Genomic DNA, 23,470 nt, shown 5'->3' on the forward strand with positions numbered 1-23,470 from the left:
CATTATGTCAAAACAAGATTTTGTCATCAACTAATATAAGGCTTCAGTGACATTAACTTTTGATTTTTTGGTAGGCTTATTTAAGAGACTAAAAATGGACTTATAGACTACCCTGTCTGCGTAAGTATGGTGCTAAGCACTAGGCTATAGAAGAAAATAGTTGTATTCTAAACTAATCATTATCCTACACACACGGAAGTATTGTGATTAATAAGAAAAAGAATCCTCTCACACGCATTATTATGTTAATCAGACTTTACACCCACTTACTTAGTAACGGTTTGGCATTAAGGAAATGTAATGGTTTATTTGTTTTGGACGTTTAAAGCTACTTGAAAACCAAATGAGTAGCGGTAAGTTTTTGCTAAAATAATAGATATAAAACATAATTGAAATGGCCCAACAGTCATATTTTTATAATGTGCAACGAAAGACGATGGGCCAGTCACTTTACAGCTAACTTACTGTGGGAGCAGTTTTCCGGAGCAGTTCTATGGACAAACTGCTTTAGGCTACTAACAGACCCGGTTGAAATCAAGAAAAAACTTCCTAACACACGTTCACCCACTAATCTCAGCAAAAAAAGAAGCAAGGCTTAAGCAATAGAAACAAGAATTCAAAAATGACCATCCTACACGGAAGTGAAAGTTCCATCATCAGAGTCCCTTTCTCCAGAAGCAATAGCCCCCTGAGCAACGTGGAAAACTTTGAATCGACTCCAAACTAGTGATGGCCGTATTAAATATGCAATGGTAAAATGAGGCTTCTTCAGCCGAAATATTTACAAAATACAAACTACGACTCTTGATTAGACTCTGAAATGCAAAAGTTACGTACTTGCCAAAACCAAACACACAACTCTTTATAACTAAATATGTTAACCTGCCTGAAGTTGATCACCGTTTATAACGATAAAATATATATGACGTTTCGCACATCCCTGAGAAACATGGTAGATAAATAGTTTTATATTGACTGCAAAATAAATACAATAATAATTATTTATTTCAAGCATACCTGCATATGACGGAAATAAAGCTGCATATAGCTGCTTGCAAAAGTATTATCCATATTCACTGGACAACCGGAAAATTTTAAAATACTGCAATTTGGCTTCGTACTGATATGTGGTTAACTACCTTGCAAGCAACTTGCTTCTGGTTATATTTTTTTGAATCTACAGATAGAGGGCGGAAAAGCGCTTGAATGAACAGAGTGATGACGGCTACGACATGCGATTGCGCCCACATTTTGTTATTAATTATATGACAATGTAAGTAAACTGAATTACTATAATCAAAGTAACCTTAACAGCCTGTTTCACCGTGTGTGAGATCACCATGCAAAAGAGACACCGGTAATATTAAGTAAACGTGGACAGGAATTATCGTGACTCTGTCCTAAACACGCACTCGCCACAAGCGCACTCCGCACAGCTCTATGCCGCCCCACTGAATCCCGACTGACTGAAGCTTTTGTCAACACCGCTGTGCGGCGTCGACGCGATAACGTCATGTATGAGCTCGCACGGTCTTCGGCTAGATCTTAAAATATATGGGCGCTGCGAGCAGGCAGCGGAGTCTGCACTATTTAACGTATCTGAGCTTGAACTTGTTGCAATGATTATTATTCAATTTCAATAACCTACCTACCAACCTTCTTCAACTCTTCGCAGCGCTTATCCAGATAACCCGCTTACGACTGCTGACAATTGCGTATGTTTTATATTGTTATCCCAGCTGGGCTATTTAGCGAAGTAAAGATGGCAGAGTCTTCTTCTACCTCTATATGATCGAATATAGACCACGATAAGTTGAATTCAATTCCTCTGTCTTTTTAAGAGACTTCGGTAATAACAAAGCTTAAAGAGCTGCACTGCATTGAAAAGATGCACTGTTACTGATTGTTGGCAACTGTGTATACTTTGCTTTTTTTATTGTTATCCCAGTGGAGTGTAGTTTGGCTTACCATATTAAAATATTTATGCTTTGAACATGCTACAATGAATGGCCTGTGTTGAAACTACGAGCATTGTGTCGTAAAAAAGTTGAATGTTCAAACAAATCTGAAGAGCTGTCCCAGCATCATGCAACGTCATTTCCTTGGTTTTCCATCATGTGTGACTTTTGCCAACTGGTAATGCAACCTGGTAAAACAAATTTTACATTTTTATTTTATTTATTTATTTTTTCTCTTTTGCGCAACGCTCAGAGTTCAAGATGGATACCACTACATCTTGCAGGTTTACAATTTTCCATATGAAATAGATATTATGGATTTGTTGCCTGTCTCATCATTACTTACATTACATTTTTACAAACCCTGAAGTGGTTGGTAAAAGTTTTCGAATTTGCAGCATGATTGATAAATTGCCATATTTATAGCCTACATTGCTTGTGGTTTGATTTGTGTAATAAGTTTGAACCTTTGCTAAGTTACCTATTGTGATGTGACAATGCAGAACCTACTTCTCAAAGAGAAAGCCATTATGACATCGCAGAAGTCTGTTGCGAAAGGCCTCCATCACTCTTAATATTGTCATCACAAAATGATATTGTAACCGTTTTATCAACGTCGAGCTACAGCATTCTAACGTGTAAATAAATAATTGTATGAGAATGCAGCTAAGTACTGTGGTTACAAAGAACAAAATTATAAGTAATATTCTACCGCATGACACATTTATTTCCGTTTGATGATGAAATAAAATGCCAGATAATAAAACTTGTAAAGGGTCATGACTGTTTTGAAGGGTTAACGTTTTGAGAAATCCAGCCGTTTTGAGGCTTTCAAAGGGATCCGCCGAAACAAAAAGTTTGAGAACCAATGATTTGGACCACCATCAGCTTAGTAAGTAAAACAACAGAAGTGCATTTGGAGACGAAACAATTTTTTTGTCTTAAATTTTTAAAATCATAAAATATTCTTGAACTTTTTCTATTGAAATGTCTTTAACTTGTTGGCATGTGTGAGAATGGATATTTAAGTTTTTTCGTCACCTCAGACGACAGATCACTGTGAAAACTCCTTTGTGAGTCGAAACGATGCTTACATAACAAAAACAAACAAACGTATTGTTGTGGACTCGATAGAATTGCTTGGATTCTCTGGGTTATTTGTAATTTGAACTTTCCTCATTGTGTTTAAAATAATAGAGGCGCACGTTCCCATTGACCTAATAAGAACTTCGTGATAAAAATAACATTGTCAAAGAAAAGCTAACCTTGTAAAGTTGGAAGTGAAAGCTTTGCTTTGACTTAATTTAAATCTGACTTGTTAGCTTAAAGGTTATGTGAATCATGGATTCCTAATAATTAGAGCTGATGTTTAAATTTTTGTTTCTCAGTAATTTAATCTTGCTGTGTGAGAAACATGAACTCTTTCATTGTGGGGTTATTCTGTTTATAGTTGGTAGCATGTCATACAATACCATACTTTGTGTAAAGAATCCACGCTTTGTATTGGAACCAATGTCTCTCGGTTTGTCAACTTTCCAATAATTTGAGAGTCCAAAGAAAATTTAACGTTGCTTTATTGTGTCACAATAAACATGACGCTTACAAACCAAACTTTACTTGATGGATGCTATGGCTGAACAACTAAAGCACATAATAATCTTAAGATTGTAAATTTGAAATTACCTTCCAAGGTTGATTGTGAGTGCAGAACAACAATGCAATTAAACAAGAGCAATGCATCTAAAGCACTTTCGTCACTACTGACGATTGTTACGGAACAAGTACGAAATATCCTTACCACAGAAAACCCTATGACAAGAGCAAATTGTGACAATTGACAGTGACAGTGACAAGAGTGATCTTAAATATGGGGACCACTTTTATATTTAGTGACAAAATACACCAAACTTAATAACGGTATAGCTTACATTGATTCTTTTGTCCGACTATTGAATATTTTAGTAACTGAGTACTTCACTACAAAATCGTCTCCATGCAAAACGCAGGTACATAATCAGTCTACTTTAGACTTTGATATGACCAGGCCTAGAATGCTGCTGTTGGGTGATTTTTTTTTCGAAAAGTGCGTCATGTGGTGAAAATCGTTTAAACTTTGATCAGTTTCTTTTTGCAGTTGAATTCCAAGATAAATAACAAGAGGATCTGTTCAATCTGTTCATCAAAACACCAATTCTTTCCTATCGACCTGCACAAATAAAATTTTATAAAATTTCGCAGTTGTTTTAAAATATATATTGGTAGGCTAGGGCTATAGGCCAAATTGTAACTTTTTGCATATTAAATCCAAGTGACTTGTAAAGTATGTAAAAGTCTATTTATCTCCTGCAATTGTTCAAGGTTCTTTAAGTACGATATGTATTGGTATTATTGGTTTAAGTTTACTCTATGGCAGGAAACAAAGTAGGTATGAGCTGGGAATGAAAAAGATGTCTACAAAGGTTGTTAACATCTTTTGCATCATTTTACGCGTAGCGTGTTGACTTAACTTAGCAACTTGATTATTCACCATAATATTTTTATAAAGTAGTTATAGTGTTAACAGCCCTGAATTAAGCCAACATCGTCATTGGCTCAGAAATCATTCTTCAAAACTCCGGAAACATATTAAGCTGGGTCGCCCTAATCTACAATTTTGTAATACTGTACTGTACTTTGTTACAAATGAAGTTTCGTGTTTTATTTTTAAAAACATTCCTTAGTCCTAGCATACACAATCCATCAATTATTGCTAAGGGTTTTATACGCAATGCCATGCATTTGTGGTTCAAAATGCTTTCCGTGCTTTAACGTTCCCATGCATTTCACTCTTGTTTCGATTAAATAACAAAATGAAATAAAAAAAAATAAAAAATTGAATGACTTTGCAATAAAACACTGTTTTAAAACTTTGCGATATTAATATTATTTATTTGCATCAGACAAGAATATCCATATTCAAATTAACAAACCAAAAAAATTACACAAAAATTAAATGGCATACAATTTAACACACAGCAGCGGCGTAAAAGTAGCCAGAAGACAATTAAAAATTTGAAAAAATTAAAAAAATTGAAAAAATTAAAAAAATGAAAGCAATAAGTAGATCCAGCAAATGGTAATGAACAAAGATATGGCACGTGGAGCATGTCATTGTAACGTTCAAAAAATTTTGTTTTGTACAATGTTTCAGAGGACATTAAAGCTAAAGAAAACTAGAAGATAATTATTAAAATGTCATAAAACATTTAATAAAGAATTAAACTTATCAGTCTCAATGAGGTTTGGACGTAAACGCTAAAAACCTTCGGCATCACTTCAGACTTTTAAATTTTAAAAATAGCACAAATGGCAAACCTAAAATGGCAAACAAAAAGTTTCAACGTTAACCAACATTACAACTACGTAAAACAGAGTATGATTTTGTGTATGCCTATGAGGTTAAACCTTTTTCACCAAAATTATTTCATTTTTTCTAGTGTTCTCTTGGCCACGCCTTGCTCACGTGATCAGTCGGTTATAAAACGTGAGCAGCACAGTGGAGTACTGGTACTGTAGTTGGTAGGTTCAGCTTCGAATCTAGTGGTGACCAAAACAGTGCAAATACAACTGTGCATTTTGCTGTTTCTAGTGTAAGTAGCGATCATAAGTCAGAGTCGAGTTGTAAAAGCCTTAGCAGTGCTACGACGCTAGAAACTTAAGATAAAAAGTTACAAGCGCCTTTCAAAGTTATTATTCAAACCAAGAGTTTTTGCTGTTTTGCTCAATCAAACTTTATAATTGCTTGTCTTTTTCATGAGGAAAACGGTGTTATAATCATGTGGAATTACATTTTGTAGCATCAACTGCTAAGTTATAGTATTCTATTCCGTCGACATTTACAAATTAGAAAACATGTCACTTTCCAGCAACGACGAACAAAATGCAGATGTTTCAAGTGAGGAAGTGGTGGATGAAGGTGACTTTGATTTGATGGCTGCTCTAACATGTTGATAATTTTGATAGCATTGCTTTTTACGTATTTTATACATTTTAAAATATGTTGCTTTATTTTACTAAAAGAGAAGAAAACAAAACTTACAACCGCCATGATCCCAGCATCAAGTCATCGACGTCTTCTCACGTTAAATTCAAGGCTCACATGTTAATAGTCAAAACAATATTTAATAAGTTTTTTTACAGGACAATCTCAGCAACAACCGAGTTACCAGGACAACCGACAGTTTTCTACAACTCTCCATGTTGACAAGAGGCAGTTTCATACAATGATCTACAATTTGCCGGAGCAGAGTTGTGTTCCATCTGGAGATGAAAGTTTGTTCTGTTTATATTTGACTTAAATAGTTTCCATAATTATGGAAATAATTCCTCGGTTGTTAAAGTATCAGAGCATTAAGCTGAATAATGATAGACATAAACAGTTTGCAAACTGTTGCTATGTTGGCATATTTTAATCGAAAAAAAGCATTTCACTATCAACTGAAATCAACTATCAACTGAAGCCAAGCTATGCAATAACACATTAGCATCATACTTTTAATCTTCGTAACAACGGAAGCTCAAAAGATACAGCAAAGTGTTATAACAATTACTGTACTAGTATAATATACCGTTAATTTTATTGCGAGGCTGGAATGATACAAAAAACATTATAAAGTCACTTGTTTGTTGGAATAAGAATGTAGATATTTTAAAAGTAACATTAAAAAAAAGGATAATTTAAAGTATCATTACATCTTTATGCATTTTGTTCATTAAAAAACAACGTTAATAGATATCAACAAAATTGTAGACCAGGGTTTTGTGGATGTTTAAATGAATGAATTTCAAATGTTTTGAATACAGGATAAATATTACATGAAGACTTTTATTTTGATAAATTTACGATTTTTTTCCAAACATAATTTAGTTTCCCCATTGGGCTGTTCAAAACAATTTTTGTTCGAAGCAAAATCTTTCACAAAGAAACACAATCTGAAATGAATCGAAATCAATCAAAAATCATGGCAAAAATGTTTAAAAATTCGAAAAAAAATGTTTCAAAATTTTGTAACGAAATTTTCTCTGAAAATTTCACAAATAGCTCTCTACTTAATTTTTTTTTACTAAAATAAGAAACATAAACGCGTAAAATAAGAAACATAAACGCGTAAAATAAGAAACATAAACGCGTAAAAGCATGTCATCTGTTTATCTCATAAAGTCTTTACAACAAAGAAGAGGAACTAAAGCAGTGAGGCTTGGCCTAATGTGAATTTAAAGCTCATAACCTTTTCTTTGAAGCATTAATGACGCAACAATAATTTGATTTAGCTCACAGAAGTGCGAATAGTGTAAATGTCATTGCGTAGTTTTACGAGTGTGATAAATATTACAAGACCCATTTATACGTAAGTTTTACAACAAACTTTGCATCAGTGTTTGATGTTACTGAGACGGGCTTGGGTCAGTTGTTCTGAACAATTTAAGAAAACAGGATATTGATTGCAATTGGTTTTGAGGTCACTGTGTATAGCGGATCTGTAGCAATATACTGTAAGTGACAACGGCAAAACATCGTAGGCTGATCCTTGGAAAATTATTTCAGGCAACTGCAGTCTACCCATAGGTATTGATGGCCACTCAAATATTGTGGTGTCACACTCAAAAACAGGATATACCATTTCTTGCTTTGTATTATCTCTACACCATCGGTATAGCGTGATATCGGTTGCTGTTAACCTTTCCTCCTCATATGATGATACGTCACATAAGCTTTTTTGCTTTCAACAAAATATTTTAGAAATTTAAAACAAGTATATGAATCAAAACAAACCTTTTGATAATACTGACACACAAATGTCCACAAGTGCCAATCCATTACGTCCCAACTCATCTTAGCCACATATAAAGAGATTTCAAAATTGTTTCATATAATATTAAACAAATATTTTTCAAAAGCTTCAAGTGAATAGTCATTCGAAAAAAAGGAAAGTTTCGGCAAATGTTAAATTTTATTGATTTTTGTACAAAAATTATAATTTGTAATTATAATAAAAAAGTTTGCTTTAATTAAGGTTATTATAATTTGTTTTTCATTTCAAAGATAACATTGCGACTGCCTTCCCATCTTGCAACGTTTTCACTGGTTGCTTTGAGGTAGAGCAGCTCAGACACTACAAAAAGTTTAAGATTGCACGATTTGAAGCAACGATGCAACATCCGGGCAACTACAGTACAAACGCCACTTGTAGTAAAAGCTTCTAGGTCAGCAGCTAACAAACCCTGCAATAGTTTTGTCATCATTGCAAACCAGTTTGACAGGCTTTTCATTTGTTTGTGTTTACTTGGGTTTTCATGAATGTTGAAGTTTGTCAAGTGGAGTTTTTCCAGAACTCGTTGAATTCCTTTTTTGCTTTGAAATTCCAGTGAGCAAGAGTATAATAATAATGAAAGAAAGTGAGTTAGATGTATCGGTCTATGAGTTATTGTCGTCTAATCGATACAGGCGTTTTCAATATTATCTTTTGTCAATTTCCATGAAAATGGGTCATGTCTGTCTGCTGCAAACGATCACATCAACATTATTTTCATTAAATAGTTAATTGTATCAACTACTTTTGCATTAAAAATGATAGAATGCTTAATTAAACTTTAAAACGTGGCCCTCTTTTCAGATCACTTCAAAATGTGAATTTTTGGAGCATTTTACGTTCTGAAATTTTTATTCGTTTTGTTTTGTTACAAATTGCATAAGTCTTAAGCAATCATTCCTATCTCTTAATAGTCCGCCCCGATAGCTCAATTGGTTACTTCTGGAACGAAGAAACTTCAAGATCAAGCGGCTCTGGTTCGACTCTCGGGGTGTGCGCTTGACACTGACGCAGGCCCGGTCACCGAGATTGACCGAGTGAAGTTTCTGATTGTTGAAGTCTTGTTGCCGGGGAACTATTCCATCCATTAGATGCAGCTGTTTGTTTGTTTGTTTGTTTGTTTGTTTGTTTGTTTATCTTTATCCTGCATTGCGGGAAAGCGGACTTGAGCGCTATGCATCGGTGTACGCCTTCCGACGTACACCTGACCCACGCTGCAGCCGTGGCCGAGTGGTTAGCGCGTTGGGCTCGCAGACGAGAGCCTGCATGTTCGACTCCAGCCACCCGCACTTGCTGTTGTTTCTCTGGGCAAGAAACTTTACGATAATTGCCTCTACCTAGTGATCGATTTCGAGTAATGGGTAGTACCAAATTTAAGTCATAAGTAGAGTAGACAACCGGAAACAGACATTGCCGTCGGCTGCAGCGTGGGTCAGGTGTACGTCGGAAGGCGTACACCGATGCATAGCGCTCAAGTCCGCTTTCCCGCAATGCAGGATAAAGATAAACAAACAAACAAACAAACAGCTGCATCTAATGGATGGAATAGTTCCCCGGCAACAAGACTTCAACAATCAGAAACTTCACTCTGTCAATCTCGGTGACCGGGCCTGCGTCAGTGATCCGAAGCCTCTACAAGTATGCGAAACTGCCAGGATTAAGCTCTGCAAGAAGCTTTCCCAGTCCGAGGATAAAGATTCAATCAATCAAGCAAAGCAAAGCAATCAATCAATCTTTCAATTTTATTGCCAAGCGTCATGCTTTGTTAGTGCTATGCTGTGTGTTTGTTTCAGGCTTTGTTTGTGTCTTGGGTATGTGCTTCTGTCTTTCTTGCGTAATCTGTTTAGACACATCTCTTCTGAACATTAGTTTTTTCCTCCTTTAAATACTCGGTAATCTTTTTCAGTTGTCAGTTCATTTGTGTGCAAGATAAGCAATTGTTCAGATTAGACTATATTTTTGTTGTTCAGGTATATGTTTTTTAGTAGTATTTTATAAAGAATGTAATATTTTCTTGGCTTGATAAGAGCGATAGGTGTAGCCGACAACGTTCGATATTTTGCTTCAATTTTTGTTTGCTATAATGTTAAATGTTGTGATGTTGCTCAGCTATGTCTGTTTGCGGTAAAAGAAGTAACCTCTCTAACCAATGTGCACAAAAACAAGTTTTAAGGTTTCGCCTGTAAAAGAAGTGAAATAATTTTGTTTCGAACAGTCCTGCTTCTAAACGGGTGGTTTGTTAAAACTGCTAAAGTCCGTTTCTTTAGGCTTACAATTTGCAATATCCTTCACAAATGTTTTGAATGTTGTATTGAAAAACTGCGAAACGTAAAACACATAACGTGTGGAACAAGCTTATTAATTCAGAATCGTAACTGTACTGAGCAGTATATGTTTGGACGTTTTACCAAGCTTCTAATATTTGCTGAACAATAACTCACTCAAAGTCTAATCAAATGAGGTTGCCAGTAAGACCAGTGTCAATTCAAAAGTAATTTTTACAAATAGGCCTAATTTTTTTTTGCCTTTTAGGTTCAACAAAAGAATTAAAAAAAGTGCAACAAGCAGCTCGCAAACAATATCATCCCAAATATGACGTTGATCTGTCCAGCTTTGACGTTTCTCCAGAGGGTGTTCCAGAAATTTATTGTGAAATGTATAAAGTTGATTTTTACCAAGGAAGGTTCATTCCTGACGATGAAAAGTACAATCCCAAAAGTCAAGGAATTAAATTAAATAAATCTGACCAAGCAGTAACAATCAATCAATTAGTTTCTGACATTCAAACCAACAGTTTTGTGTCTATAATTGGATATCCTGGGTCAGGAAAAACAACTTTATCGAAACGCCTGGCAAGACGACTTGCTGAAAACGAAGATGTTCTCGTCCTAAGAAAGCTTTTTATGGACATGAATGACTGCAACGAACAATTTACATTGAAAAAGTTTCTGTTGGGAGATTGCAACTACAACTTAAACGACCAAGAACAGAATTCTGTTTTTGAATGGATGACAGCCAATCCAGAAAACTGCTTCATTATTTTTGATGGACTTGATCAGGTAAGTTGGACCCTGGAAGATAACGTAAAAAAATCCAACTACAACACTCCACTTCAATATTGGGAACTTGTTTCGAATCTTTGTTTAGGAAAACTTCTTGAAAATTGTCACTTGATACTCACTTCTCGACCACACGCTATGCTTAATATTTCAAAAGGATGCCGACCCAAACGCACTTACTTCATTAGTGATCTGACGTCTGACAACATGAAAACGTTATTTGATGCCTTAGTCAACGACCAACAACAATCAGAGATTCTTTGGAAGAAACTTACAGTTAAAACTCCACATTTAACATCAATGTGCCACAACCCTCTGATGCTGCAACTCTACGTGAGAGCATCTCTTGGATTGTCACAAATTGGTGATATATCCACAATGACCAGAATATTTCATACTGTATTGTTAAATCTTAAAACCTCAGGACACGCTAAGATTTCGATATCAGATAATATTGTCATCAGACTTTCCAAAATCGCATACGAAGCAACAAAAAGAGGAACCGTATTAATCACAGCAGACGATCTTGAAACAGAACATCTCTCCAGTCAGGAAGTTCAAGATCTTGTTGTCACTCTATTGGGAGCAAACAGAGAATATGCACTCCTGGAAGGGCAGCAACGGTTATATTTTAGCCACCAGACCTTCCAAGAGTACTTCAGTGCTTTATACATTTGTCGTGAAATGTCATTAACCGATTTTAAATCTTTTGTTCAAAATAATCTGATGAAGGGCCACTGGGCTGTTGTTGTACAATTTACATCAGGACTCCTTTTGGATCCGTCCATAAACAAAGGTTAATTTCTATTACATCTACAGTGTATTTATCGTAACACTAAGACATCTTAGCATAGGTTTGTTTTTATTATAATAGACCAAGTGAAGATATAATTTGTCAACTTTATGGAAAAATCGATTATAATAATTGATATTCCTTTCAGCAAATTATCATTAGTAATTGGACCCTTGACGTTATTTGTGAATGAGCACTCAGACGATTACGCAATTCATATTTTTTTGATATTCTCAGTTATATTTTCTAACTTTGTGTTTCATAACTTTATGCTAGAAGAGGCACAAGTGTTACGCAGCGAGTACAATGTGGCAATAAACAATATTTCCTTGTTTGTTTATCTGCTATAACTAAATGATATCTATTGCACAAACAACAAATTATTTTTTCAAATCTATAGATCTATCGAGCTCTGCAATTAACAAACTTCCTTCCATGGAATCTACGTCAGCAGTGACGCAACCATCAACTTCGTATTCACAAGTTGCCTCAAGTAGGAATATTGGCTAAACGCTTTGCAACTATGTTGTGACAAGAAACAACATACTATATGTGCTTTCTTGTCAGCTACAAGTAAAAGATATTCATCACCTTTTGGAACCCCTAGGGTAGGCGATCGCTCATATGCATCGATAATCTTAATTTCCCAGCTCTTCCACCACTCAGCTGCTTCAGAGCAGTGTGTTGCATAGTGGGAATGAATTGTGGGCACTGCAGTTTGCAGAATGGGCACTAACATTATTTCAAGAATGATTGATTTACCGTATTCGTTTTGTTTTTACAACATCGTTTTAGATCTATCGAGCTCTGAAGTCAACCAGCTTCCTCCAAATGAATCTACGTCAACACTGATGCAATCAACATCTCAGACGTCACAAATCGCCTCAAGTAGGAATATTGTTTAGGTCGCTAGATTAGCGGTTCCCAAAGTCTGGCCCAACGTGATTACTTTATACGTAGGCTATTGCATTTTCAATATGTAAAATAGTCTACCCACCAATGCTGTTAAAATGGCAAACTTGGCCCTGTGCCGAAAAATATTGGTGATCGCTAGCCTACAGAAACAAAGTCATTATTTGTTTGTTACGTACCTGGTGGGACCTGTATTGGTGGCGATCTTTGCTTCACAGCGCTTTAGCGACACAGCTGCATTAAGCGCTGTGTACTTCACAGTAGGAGATCATTTGTATATGAGCACGGACTGTTTTAACAGCAAGCTGCATTAGATGATGGAGTTGTGATTCTCCTAACCGGTGGCCAATGCCAAATAAGACTTGTCTTTTACTCAAATCATAACAACAAGTGTCATTGCATGAAGCCAGATGTATATTTGATGATTGAAGATTGAAATTAATGAACGAAAATCTAACAAACCCGATCTGCGTGCCACGTTCAGATAACGTCATTAAGTGCTTTGTCTAAAAGTATTTCCTGGGTGGGAGTTGAACCGATGTCCTTTTGATCTTTGTAAAGTACAAATATTTCCTGGATGGGAGTTGAACTGACGTCCTTTTGATCTTTGTAAAGTAAAAATATTTCCTGGATGGGAGTTGAACCGACGTCCTTTTGATCTTTGTAAAGTAAAAATATTCCCTGGATGGGAGTTGAACCGATGTCCTTTTGATCTTTGTAAAGTAAAAATCATTTGAAATATAATTCTCAGGTAGAAAAAAATTGTGCATTTGACGTTGATCCATCTGCAGACGTTGAATCAATGTAAACAGAACCAATTTTGTTATCTGAGGTATATCATCATTGTGACACGTCGCCCGTCGTCACACATCTTTCTTCTCCTGGACAGCTCAGTAGCAAACTTACCGATCACAATGCTTTAATTTGCAAGTTTGTTTGTTACGTGTTGGTTCATTAGTTGTCATAATCTGGCAGTCTTGTAGAGTTGTTGGCAGCATTATGTAGAGGTTTTGTGGTCAGTTATTCGATAGTTTGTGTTTGCAAATTTTACCGCTTTGTGTCAATTTGTAAGGAAACACCATGTTCAAGTTTAATAATGCCTTTGTTAAGTAAAAATGTTTATTCGTCACGAAAATATAATGTTTACAATCATGTCAATCACCAAATAATTGATTTTTATATGTTGTTAATCTATTTTATTTAAAAAAAAAACTGAGCTATAAACATAAACTCAAAGGTAGTTGGAAAGTGTATCATGTCACGACCAAAAGCTTTTTCAAGCAACTACAGTATAATATAAACATATCACAGTATATTATTTTTAAATCTCCCTCAAGATTCTATTCTTCAAGAATCTCAACAACTGACTACACAGCCCAACGCTTCAAATCGACCTCAATCATCATCTCAGAATGCTTCATCTTCAGCTTCACAAAACTCGAAACCTCAACAGTTGAAGCGCAGCTTTACATCTTTGAGGAAAAAAATATTTCCAAGTAAAAAATAAATTAAATAATTGAGTTTTGAAGTTTATTTAGTCTTTTTATTTTAACTTCATTATATTTTAATTTATATTAAAGTTGAAATTAATCATATTAACATTTTACAGATAACTCAACCTTCAAAACAACCAAACAACCTTTAAAAGCATCTATTTCATCACAAACGCCATCATCTTCTCACCAACCAACCTCTTCTGGTAATATTATCATATAACAAATAAATATCCCCAGGCTTTGTGGCTGTGTTTAAATGTTCTTTATTTTACATATATGCTTTAAGTCTACATTATATGCAAATTTGCATATAATGCATATAATTTGCTTAAACCTTTGCAAATTTGCCACTTTTTTCTGTTGCTGGTATTGTTCCCATAACTTATATTATTCCAAAATTATCATTAAATGTTGCATTCAAGCAAAATAAATTGATTTGAATATTTGTAATAAAGGATAAGACTTTGAAATATTTCAAAGATTGTTTGTAAGCGCTTCATTCTCTTACAAGTTAAATATTGTTTTAAATAATAATTGCTGAATTGGTCTCAATTCGTTACAGCGACTTCATCTTCCCAAAGTTCTTTATTTATCTTTCAACTCAAGTCAAAGACACAAACATTGAAGGGAAGAGTCAGATCTACAATGCAAAAAATATTTCCACGTAAACCTACCGGTAAGTAACAAATTATGAAAATTAAATGAAGAAGCCCAATGGAGACTACAAAGTCAATGTCAAAATTTATATCAAATAAAAACAAGATTTTTGTGTTTTGTACCCGCACGCGGGATGGATATAAATAATGGATTAAATATGACAAACACGGAAAAAATCTAAAAACGACGTGTCATACCGTACTTTTAAACATTAGTTTTAAAGTGGCTTCATGACGCGTCTATAATATCACATGCAGTAGCAGACCTAGAAAATGTTTTAAGGTGTCGACAAAATTTATGAGGCTTTGCTCATAAAAATCTTGCAATCCTCGCCTCAATAGACAGATGTTTGCGGCAGGCACCTCTTTTCTGTTGAATGCCTTTACATAATTTTGCGTCGTTGCTTTGCGTTGTTTCCTAGGCCAGTAGTTCTTAACCTTTTAACAGTGGTGGACCGGCAAAATTTTTAAAAAATGTTCGCGGACCGGCAAAATTTTTAAAAAATGTTCGCGGACCGGCAACCAAAGATCGTAGTGAATAGAATGAATATTTGTAACGTTTTGTTAACCAAAGTTGTCGTTGCGCACCATAATGCAAGGTTTTAGCATATGATTTGTATTCAGGACGAAAATTAGAATAAAACGGCAATCAAATCAACTCAAACAGAAAAATGTCAATCCATTTCCATACAAAATCAATGTCAGTGGGAAATTTGCTACTGTTACGCTGCCAGTAGCCTATGCGAGGAAAACGAGATATCAAAGAAGTTTCTAAAACACGTAGGCCGTAGCTCTGTTTCGGCATCCAGGCGATTTCTTTGCTTTGTAAAAGCCAGACATGAAAAAGAACTGTCGATTCTAAATAGCTGGTTGAAACAAATACCATCAAATCGATTGTTTTGAAAGTTAGGCACGAATTCGTTTGCAAGAGATAACCAGAAGTGTGACGATGATGTTTTTCGAATCTAGACTGCAAAGTAGAAGCATAACATATTGTAATTCAATCAGACTTTCTTTTTCATGAAGATTAAGGTCGCATGTGTTGACATCATCGATGCATGGATTGTTTATCCAAAAGTTTCCATGTCGAGGATCTTCATGTTACGCGAAATGTATCGTTAAAATTGTTAGCCAACTCTTTCAATTGTTGACTCACAACGCTTAGCACCTTTTTTTACTTTTTTTCACCACTCCATTTTACCAGCATTTTCCACAGCAAATCGGCTTGTCTTCATTCCATTCTTTGAAAAACAAGATCTTTGCTTTCTCAAACTCCGGTTCTGGCAAATTTCCATTAGGCCTACAGGCCTGACTTTATCCCGGAACTTCAAACTTACCTAATTTCAAATTTTCGTCTCCAACGACTTTGAAATTTTTCAAAATCAAGGGCAAAATTTCCCATTTGTTTATGTATTTCTGTGTTTCAAAACTTTTTGAAAACTATTATGCAATTTGTCACAAAAACATTATCAACGGCACAGAATTAGGTCATCAAAAAGTTCACCTTTATTATCAAACAATTTTACGTGGAGATATGTCAGTTTTACAGTTGTGCATGTTTCACAGTGCGATCACAACTTTACAATATGCTAATGACTCCACATTAAAATAAGCTTTGCGAAAAGTAAGATCTTCTGCTGACCGGCAAAAAAATTACACGGACCGGCACCGGTCCGAGGACCGGCGGTTAAGAACCACTGTCCTAGGCAATTAAGCGTCATGTGATTTTGCCTCTCCTCTGCCTTGCCTTTTTTCTTTCTTATTAGATCAGTTTTGTAGTTTCAATTTATGAAGAATATCGGTCAAATGGTTACTTGAAAAGGGCTAACATGAGTATAGCCGAAAACGTTTGGAATTTTAAGTTTATTTTCATGTTATTATGTTAAATGCAGTGTGGTTGTTCGGTTTTATTTGTCTATGGTTAAAAAAATTAACTTTTCTACCAAAATTGTATTTGATAATGTGGTTAAGACCTAAAATAAATGCACATACTGTAGTCCTGCTACCTTATCAAAGTGAGGTTTACAAATCATAATTTTAATGACAAGTTTTTACATTTTAGATGAAAAAATAAAAAAAAGACAACTATTTGTTAAAGAATTGCTGAAGGAAACTCGGAAAGTTGCTGCTGGTAAGTAAAGTAGGCTAAAGCTTGTTTAAAACTTCAATACAATGAACATCAAAATAATATAAATTTAAAATCATGTAAGTTCAGTAGTGACAACTTTCTAGATTCTTTTACTTTTAAAGTTTTACTCAAATCAAAACAAAATCTTGAAGACATTAAAGAAAGATTCATCAAGGTGAAAAATCACAGGAAATCGACTCAATGCTGCCGCATGAACTTAGAAAAAATAAATAAAAAGTGAAATAGAATTGAATATTATGAAATACAATTGTACCATTTCTTATTTACATAAAGTTTGTTAAGTCAAATGCAGGTAAATATTTCAAAAAATTTACAAAAATCACTAAAGAAACACAGTTTGACGATTTATTATTTCACTAAAGGTAGCCGATGTGATAAAACGTTAAAAATTGTATTTAAAAGCAAAGTAAGAAAAAGCATCATACCTGTAACAGTTTGTAAAAAAGTTAAAGCTACAAAAGCAAAGTAATTTTGATAATACGAATTTCGCTACAAATGTTTCAAACAGGTCTGGGAACAATCCTTGTAAAACTTCAAGTAGGCTACCAGTTAACTTTTGATTTTAGTGACAATTTCATATTAAAAAAATAAAAAAATTTAGTAGGCCTACAAATCAAAGTTCTATTTCAAAACAAGTAGCCTGATTGAATTTCCGTCCAGAATAGACGACTTTTTCATTATGATTTTAATTTCTACTTGTAGGCCCACACAGGCTTCTTGTCTTCATTTTTTTCTACACGCAAATTGCATTTTTTGCGAACTTTTGATCATTTTTTTTTGATCCGCTAGCTCAGAAAATAGAGCATTTGTTTTGTGCATAAGTATATTATGCTCAAAACAAAACACTACTCGTTCTTTCTTTACAATGTTATGCTAGGGGGGGAAGCTACCCCACTTCCCCCCTCTCGGAGCCCCTGAGTGAAATACATTAAAGTGCCTACCGCAGAAGATGAGTTTTGTTGATTGCAAACAGAGTTGCTAACATTGCAGTCAATCCGTAAGCTTTTTTTTTAAGTATGCGCATATATATGCAACCTACAAATTAATCGTTAATTTTACTTTATTTTCAATACAACCTGAAATTTTTGTGTGTTTTTTTTCAACTCGTGTAGCTATACAATTTTGTTTTGCTGTTTGTCTCTTTAATATATTTTTTCAATTTAATTTTGTTTGGCAACACTGCACAAAAACCCCCGCAAACCAGCAGATGACACTGACAGCCATTTTGTTTTAAGTCGTTGAAGAGAAAGCATCAGCTTTGATCCAGTTGAAGCAAGAAATAGTTGGTTCAGCTTTCAATTCTGTCATCATTCTGCTTGGTATCATCAGTCAAATGTTTTAAAGTTTGTTTCTGTCCGTGTCTTCTAAGTTTGGAACAAAAGCATCAGCTTTGATGCAGTTGCAGCAAGAAATAGCTTCATCAACACCATCAGGACATCATCATCTACCAGCTCATCCATTCCATCACTCACCAGGACAAGAAACAATAACTTAAACTGGATCTCAAATCTCAATTGTCGTAGGCTACCGTGTGATGTGCATTCTGACCATAGAAAGAGCTCAACACCTGCTCTCCTGGGCCACATCGAAACGGGTTTTTGCCTGAGGATGGGTTTCTTTTATGTCCAGTTTTCTTTATCCATCCTATTATTATTATTATGACTGCTCATCCACATCAATATTGGAACTGACAAATTCAATCCACAACACTTTTCATTCGGGTGTCATTCATTAGCAGGCCCGTAGCCAGCCGGGGGCCAGGGGGGGCCTCTCCTCCCCTGAAAAAAATTTCGCCCCCCCTGGCAAAATCCCAACATTCTTGAGCAACAGCTGCAATTATAATGATTTTGCCCATTTTCCCGTTGCACAGCTCCAACTGGCCCAATTAACTACAATTGTTTTGTTTAGTTAACAGCTATGATGATTAAACAATTTCGCCCCCCCCCCCTAACTCCTCCTTTGGCAACCTCAACAGGTTCAATTCAACCAAGGCCAACACGTGTTAGGTTGGTAAAAAAATTGTCAGAAACTGTGTAAAATAAAAATGTTTTGGGAAAGAATGATAACCTAACAAAGAGGGAATGGATTTCCAGCAGGCCTACAAACCGGTACAAATTAGGCTGTAGGCCTACTTAATTCTTACCATTCTTAAATACTTACCATACTTAATTCATACCCATTACTTACCATACTTAATTGAAATTCTAAGGGTCAGTGATAACCAATCTGTGCAGTGATAAACCAAATTTGTGCAGTTAAGCAGTGTTTATTTTTTTTCTTCAATCCAATCAGTGTAAATAAATTTTGTTTCTAGTTTTCTGATCTGTAAAGTGTTCAACCTTGCAGCAGATATTGCTACATTTGAATCTAGCACTGCCGTTTGTGAGTGTGGATTCTCAGTGTTAACAAGGGCTGACGCTCCCACTAGACCAGCGTTTCTTAACCTTTTCTGACTCTAGCACCCCTGTAAATAGGTCTGAACAGTCTAGCACCCCCTAACTATCGTTAACATACAACTACTACAGTGACGGCCAAAAGTATAGTAGGGGCCAAAATTTTGACATGCTTTCAGATCGCTGGCGATATACTTTAATGAAGTCTCTTGTTGTCTAACAAACTGTGCTGCTGTTTTGATTCAGGGTTTGGTATTTGACTTTCATTTACCAATAGAAATTTAATTATAACCCTATGTAAGCGAATCAACTCTCTTAAAACAGCAGCACAGTTTGTTAGACAACAAGAAACTTCACTACAAAATATACCGCCAGCGAGCAAAAAGCATGTCAAAATTTTGGCTCCGCCAAACTTTGGCCTGCATTATTGAAAGAAAAGCAATGTAAAAAGGGTCTCGAGAGTCTGTTCACACTCTGCAGTTGGATGCTTCAAATGGTGTTGCCGGAGTCTAGCAGGCTTCGAATTTGAGTTGCAAGAGACGAAATGGCAGGTCATACACTGTGCCCGGTCTGGTCCTCCATGATTGTCCAGGAATACAGTGAAGCTATAGGCCTACTTGTTATTTTCGTCACGCCATTTGCGAATCTGCTGATACTGGCAGAAAGACGAAAAAATGCAGAAAAGTAAAACGGCATTTTTTAAAATTATACTGCATGCGTTTAGCACCCCCTACAGTCTATTCCAGCACCCCTTTGGGGTGCTAGCACCCCCGGTTAAGAAACGCTGCACTAGACGGAGCATGTTACAACCAAGACAGGCAAACTTAGTGCTTATGGCCTTTGAACATTCTGTATCGAAATCTATCGATTTAGACTTGTTTGTGAGACGGCTTGCATCCAAACATCCGCGACTGCAATTGCAATAGACTAGCTCACGGTTGTATAGGCGGAATGTAATCATATATATCAAAATCCTCGGCACTAGCTTCTTCGAGCCAGTTAAAGTTTTTGCTCGTAACAAGTACCGCTAACCCCCCTTTGGCACGCGTGTGACATCACGATATTGAGAATGATGCTTTCAGTCTCTTTATGCTTGAGCATGACGCTTTCAGTCTAAAAAATGTGCCTAATTTTAAACAAAACTGCATTAAAAGAGCGAGTTGTGCCAATACCTAACATTCAAACATTTCAGCCAGGAATTAGCAACAAGAAAACATAGAGACTTAGCTTTATTTCCGAAAAATGCTGAAGAAAACATGATCTTATCCTTTTGCTATGCCACCTGACAGCACCATTTTACAGGAATATTCATACCCACATTTTTGTTGAAAATGCTCTCAGAATGCACCAAATTCAAAGTAATTTTTCAAAATTTTCTGGGGGAGGCCCCCCAGACCCCCCGTCGCTGGGTGTCGTCTTAGGCGAACACGCCGTCGGGCTTCGCCCGCCGGTCGTCAAAACCTCTCCTTTCAAAATTCCTGGCTACGCTACTGGTCTTAACACTAAACTGACATATTGCAATTTTTGTGGATACCGGTGTTTAAGAGGTTAAAATGCCAAAATCATTCAAATTTTTTCGGCCCCCCTTAACGAAAAGTTGGCCCCCCTTGCTCTGCGGTCTGGCTACGGCCCTGTTCATTAGTAGCCTACATGCGTTTCTATCTGTTTTATTTTTTTTATTTTTGGCTGTTTGTTTTTTGGGTTTTGTGGCCGTGCTAACTACAGACATATAGCCTAACTTACTAGGCTACATGATTTTCTATTCAGGCACGTTTTAAACCTTTCAAGGTTTTGCCACCTTTTCCCGTTCATTAACGTGCTGGTTGGTCTATATCGATTTTTGTAGTTAGTATCTTTTTCGTTCCGGACGCGTTAATGACGAAAAATAAAATGAATGATTGAATAGTTGGTTTAGCTCTCAATTTTGTCGTAATTGTAGGCCTACTTGGTTTCATCAAACAAATGTATTAAAGTTTGTTTCTGTCCGTGTCTTCTGAGTTTAAAGAAAAGCATCAGCTTGGATTGAAGTGTAGCAAGAAATGGCTGATTGAGAAATTTTTATGATCAAGTTCTAAAATTGCTTCGAACGTTTATCGATAAAGAAATCAAAGTTTATTTTAACTTGCAAGCTCTGGTTAGATTAACATTTTAACAAAATTTTAGTTTCCACCTACTAAGCTAGTTTAAGTATTTTATTCTAATTTCATAAAACTTTGAAGTCGTTGAAGACATAACTTGTGATTTTGTGACTAGCTAACAAAAGTCTACTCAAACCTAAAAGTTTTGTTCAAACTAATTTGTTTATATTTTTGTTTGCGAGGTAAATAAATCAATATTTTGTTCTTTAGTAAACAGCTTGTGTTCAATATTTGATTATTTTATGGTTAAAACCAAACTGTGGTTTTAGACTATAACCTTGTTAGCCGAGCTAATATTGATTGATATAATTCCTGCATTATTAGATTACTATGATGTTCGCTCCATCTTCCCCATCACAAAAATCTTGCGGGAAGGCAACGACTTGGAAGTGAACGTCACAACAGGAAGTCATTTTGATGGAGGGAAGATACGGATTGAATCCTCCGACACTCAGAATGACATCCATGCGGTGACGTCATTCCTCAAGTCGATGCCGACGCGAATTGGACTCCTTGTTCTGTCCGGATGCTTCATGACTTCTAATCAATTCCGTTTATGGAAAGAGGTGATCAAATCGATGCCTGGATCCGTAAATCATGTTTAACTTTTACAACCAACGTTTACATTGATTCATGGTCAGTTGTTACGTAGATTTAACGTTGCATTGCATTGTTTTAACGTCTGAGTTTAACAAGTTTCACAAAGTAAGTTCGAGTTTCCAATTCTAATCATTTTCTAACAATTTTTGTAAAAATAAAATAAATAAACAAAAGCATAAATAAATTGCTTATGTTTACTTGTTGAATCATAATTAATTCTTGTTTAGATTGTTCGGATGGATCTCCATGTAAACTTCCTATCTGTCGATGATGTCATCGAGGTGTTGCACAAGATTGAGGGGGAAGTTGAGATGCGGGAATCCCTCGATGATAGAGATGGAAGTGGGAGAGATCCAAATATGGAGGAAATATCCAAGCTACAAGAAGCACTGGATCGGTTGGACAATAAAGTGAGAGTTGTTTACATTGCATCAACGTTATAACAATTTAAATCGAGGTCAATTATTCGCTTTGTTTTTACAGAAGTTGAAGATCGAGGTTGGCGTCCGTGATTACATCACGCACAAGAATGGATGATGTTTTTATTATTTGTTGATATTTATAATAAAATTGTGTTATACAGTGATGTGTATGTTATCCAGTGATGTGTTGTTGTTATCCAGTGATGTGTATGTTATCCAGTGATGTGTATGTTATCCAGTGATGTGTTGTTGTTATCCAGTGATGTGTATGTTATCCAGTGATGTGTTGTTGTTATCCAGTGATCTGTATGTTATCCAGTGATGTGTTGTTGTTATCCAGTGATGTGTATGTTATCCAGTGATGTGTTGTTGTTATCCAGTGATGTGTATGTTATCCAGTGATGTGTATGTTATCCAGTGATGTGTTGTTGTTATCCAGTGATGTGTTGTTGTTATCCAGTGATGTGTATGTTATCTAGTGATGTGTTGTTGTTATCCAGTGATGTGTATGTTATCCAGTGATGCGGTTGTGTTGTTGCGTAGAAAACAATTTATCAATTACTTTTTTGTTCACAACAAGTGAGTTTTAAAAAACACGCGATTATTATAGGAGAAAAACATTTTGCAAAAATTTGAAAACACTGAATATTCATCATGGGTCCTTACAATAGTGTTGCCAGATTAAATTAGTTTTTTTAATCAGAGACCCGCAAGCATTACCTCTAAGTACTTATTGTCAGAGTTGTCACTTCCGTTCGGACTAGTTTTGCCGAATAAAGTTTGAGTTACAGTGAGGGTAACATTATGATCCGATATTAAAAGTAGCGCGCTACTGCCAAGAGCAGGGATTCATAGTACAGTATAGGGATCGCCAACTCGGCTGGCTGTCTGACAAGCGAAGTGTAAAAGTGTTGCCAGATATGTTTTAAATTTTTAGTAAAAATGTCATTTTGGCATTTTTAAAGTAGTAGTTGCCCAAAACTTGCCCGTAAATAAACGGACAAGCTTTGGGCGATCACTACTCTTTAAAAATGCCAAAAAATTA

At 35.7% G+C, this 23,470-nt stretch overlaps 1 protein-coding gene across 3 annotated transcripts; it reads left to right on the top strand.

The window, feature by feature from the left end:
• Window positions 1-5,797: 5,797 nt before the first annotated feature.
• Window positions 5,798-22,589, top strand: LOC145788191 (uncharacterized). Of its 3 annotated transcripts, none has more exons than XM_082599879.1 (12): window positions 5,798-5,913; window positions 6,138-6,269; window positions 10,340-11,662; window positions 12,060-12,152; window positions 12,455-12,547; window positions 13,909-14,067; window positions 14,181-14,270; window positions 14,630-14,743; window positions 16,786-16,854; window positions 21,728-21,993; window positions 22,231-22,413; window positions 22,487-22,589. In XM_082599879.1, exons 1-12 carry the CDS (start codon window positions 5,850-5,852, stop codon window positions 22,538-22,540), a joined length of 2,640 nt encoding a protein of 879 aa, XP_082456005.1. In that variant the 5' UTR covers window positions 5,798-5,849; the 3' UTR covers window positions 22,541-22,589. The 3 variants fall into 3 exon arrangements, with proteins under 3 accessions (XP_082456005.1, XP_082456006.1, XP_082456007.1); XM_082599880.1 differs by having other exon boundaries at window positions 21,728-21,969; XM_082599881.1 differs by lacking the exon at window positions 12,060-12,152.
• Window positions 22,590-23,470: the final 881 nt, after the last annotated feature.

This window comes from Aplidium turbinatum, chromosome 2 (genome assembly GCF_918807975.1).
Source record: "Aplidium turbinatum chromosome 2, kaAplTurb1.1, whole genome shotgun sequence".
NCBI lineage: Eukaryota > Metazoa > Chordata > Ascidiacea > Aplousobranchia > Polyclinidae > Aplidium > Aplidium turbinatum.

Excerpts from the sequence above, each read along its gene's own strand:
- LOC145788191 (XM_082599879.1), top strand. The coding sequence starts at position 5,850 with ATGTCACTTTCCAGCAACGACGAACAAAATGCAGATGTTTCAAGTGAG. Across the intron at positions 12,548-13,908 it reads GACGTCACAAATCGCCTCAA|ATTCTATTCTTCAAGAATCT; the intron begins GTAGGAATATTG and ends ATCTCCCTCAAG. Across the intron at positions 14,271-14,629 it reads TCACCAACCAACCTCTTCTG|CGACTTCATCTTCCCAAAGT; the intron begins GTAATATTATCA and ends AATTCGTTACAG.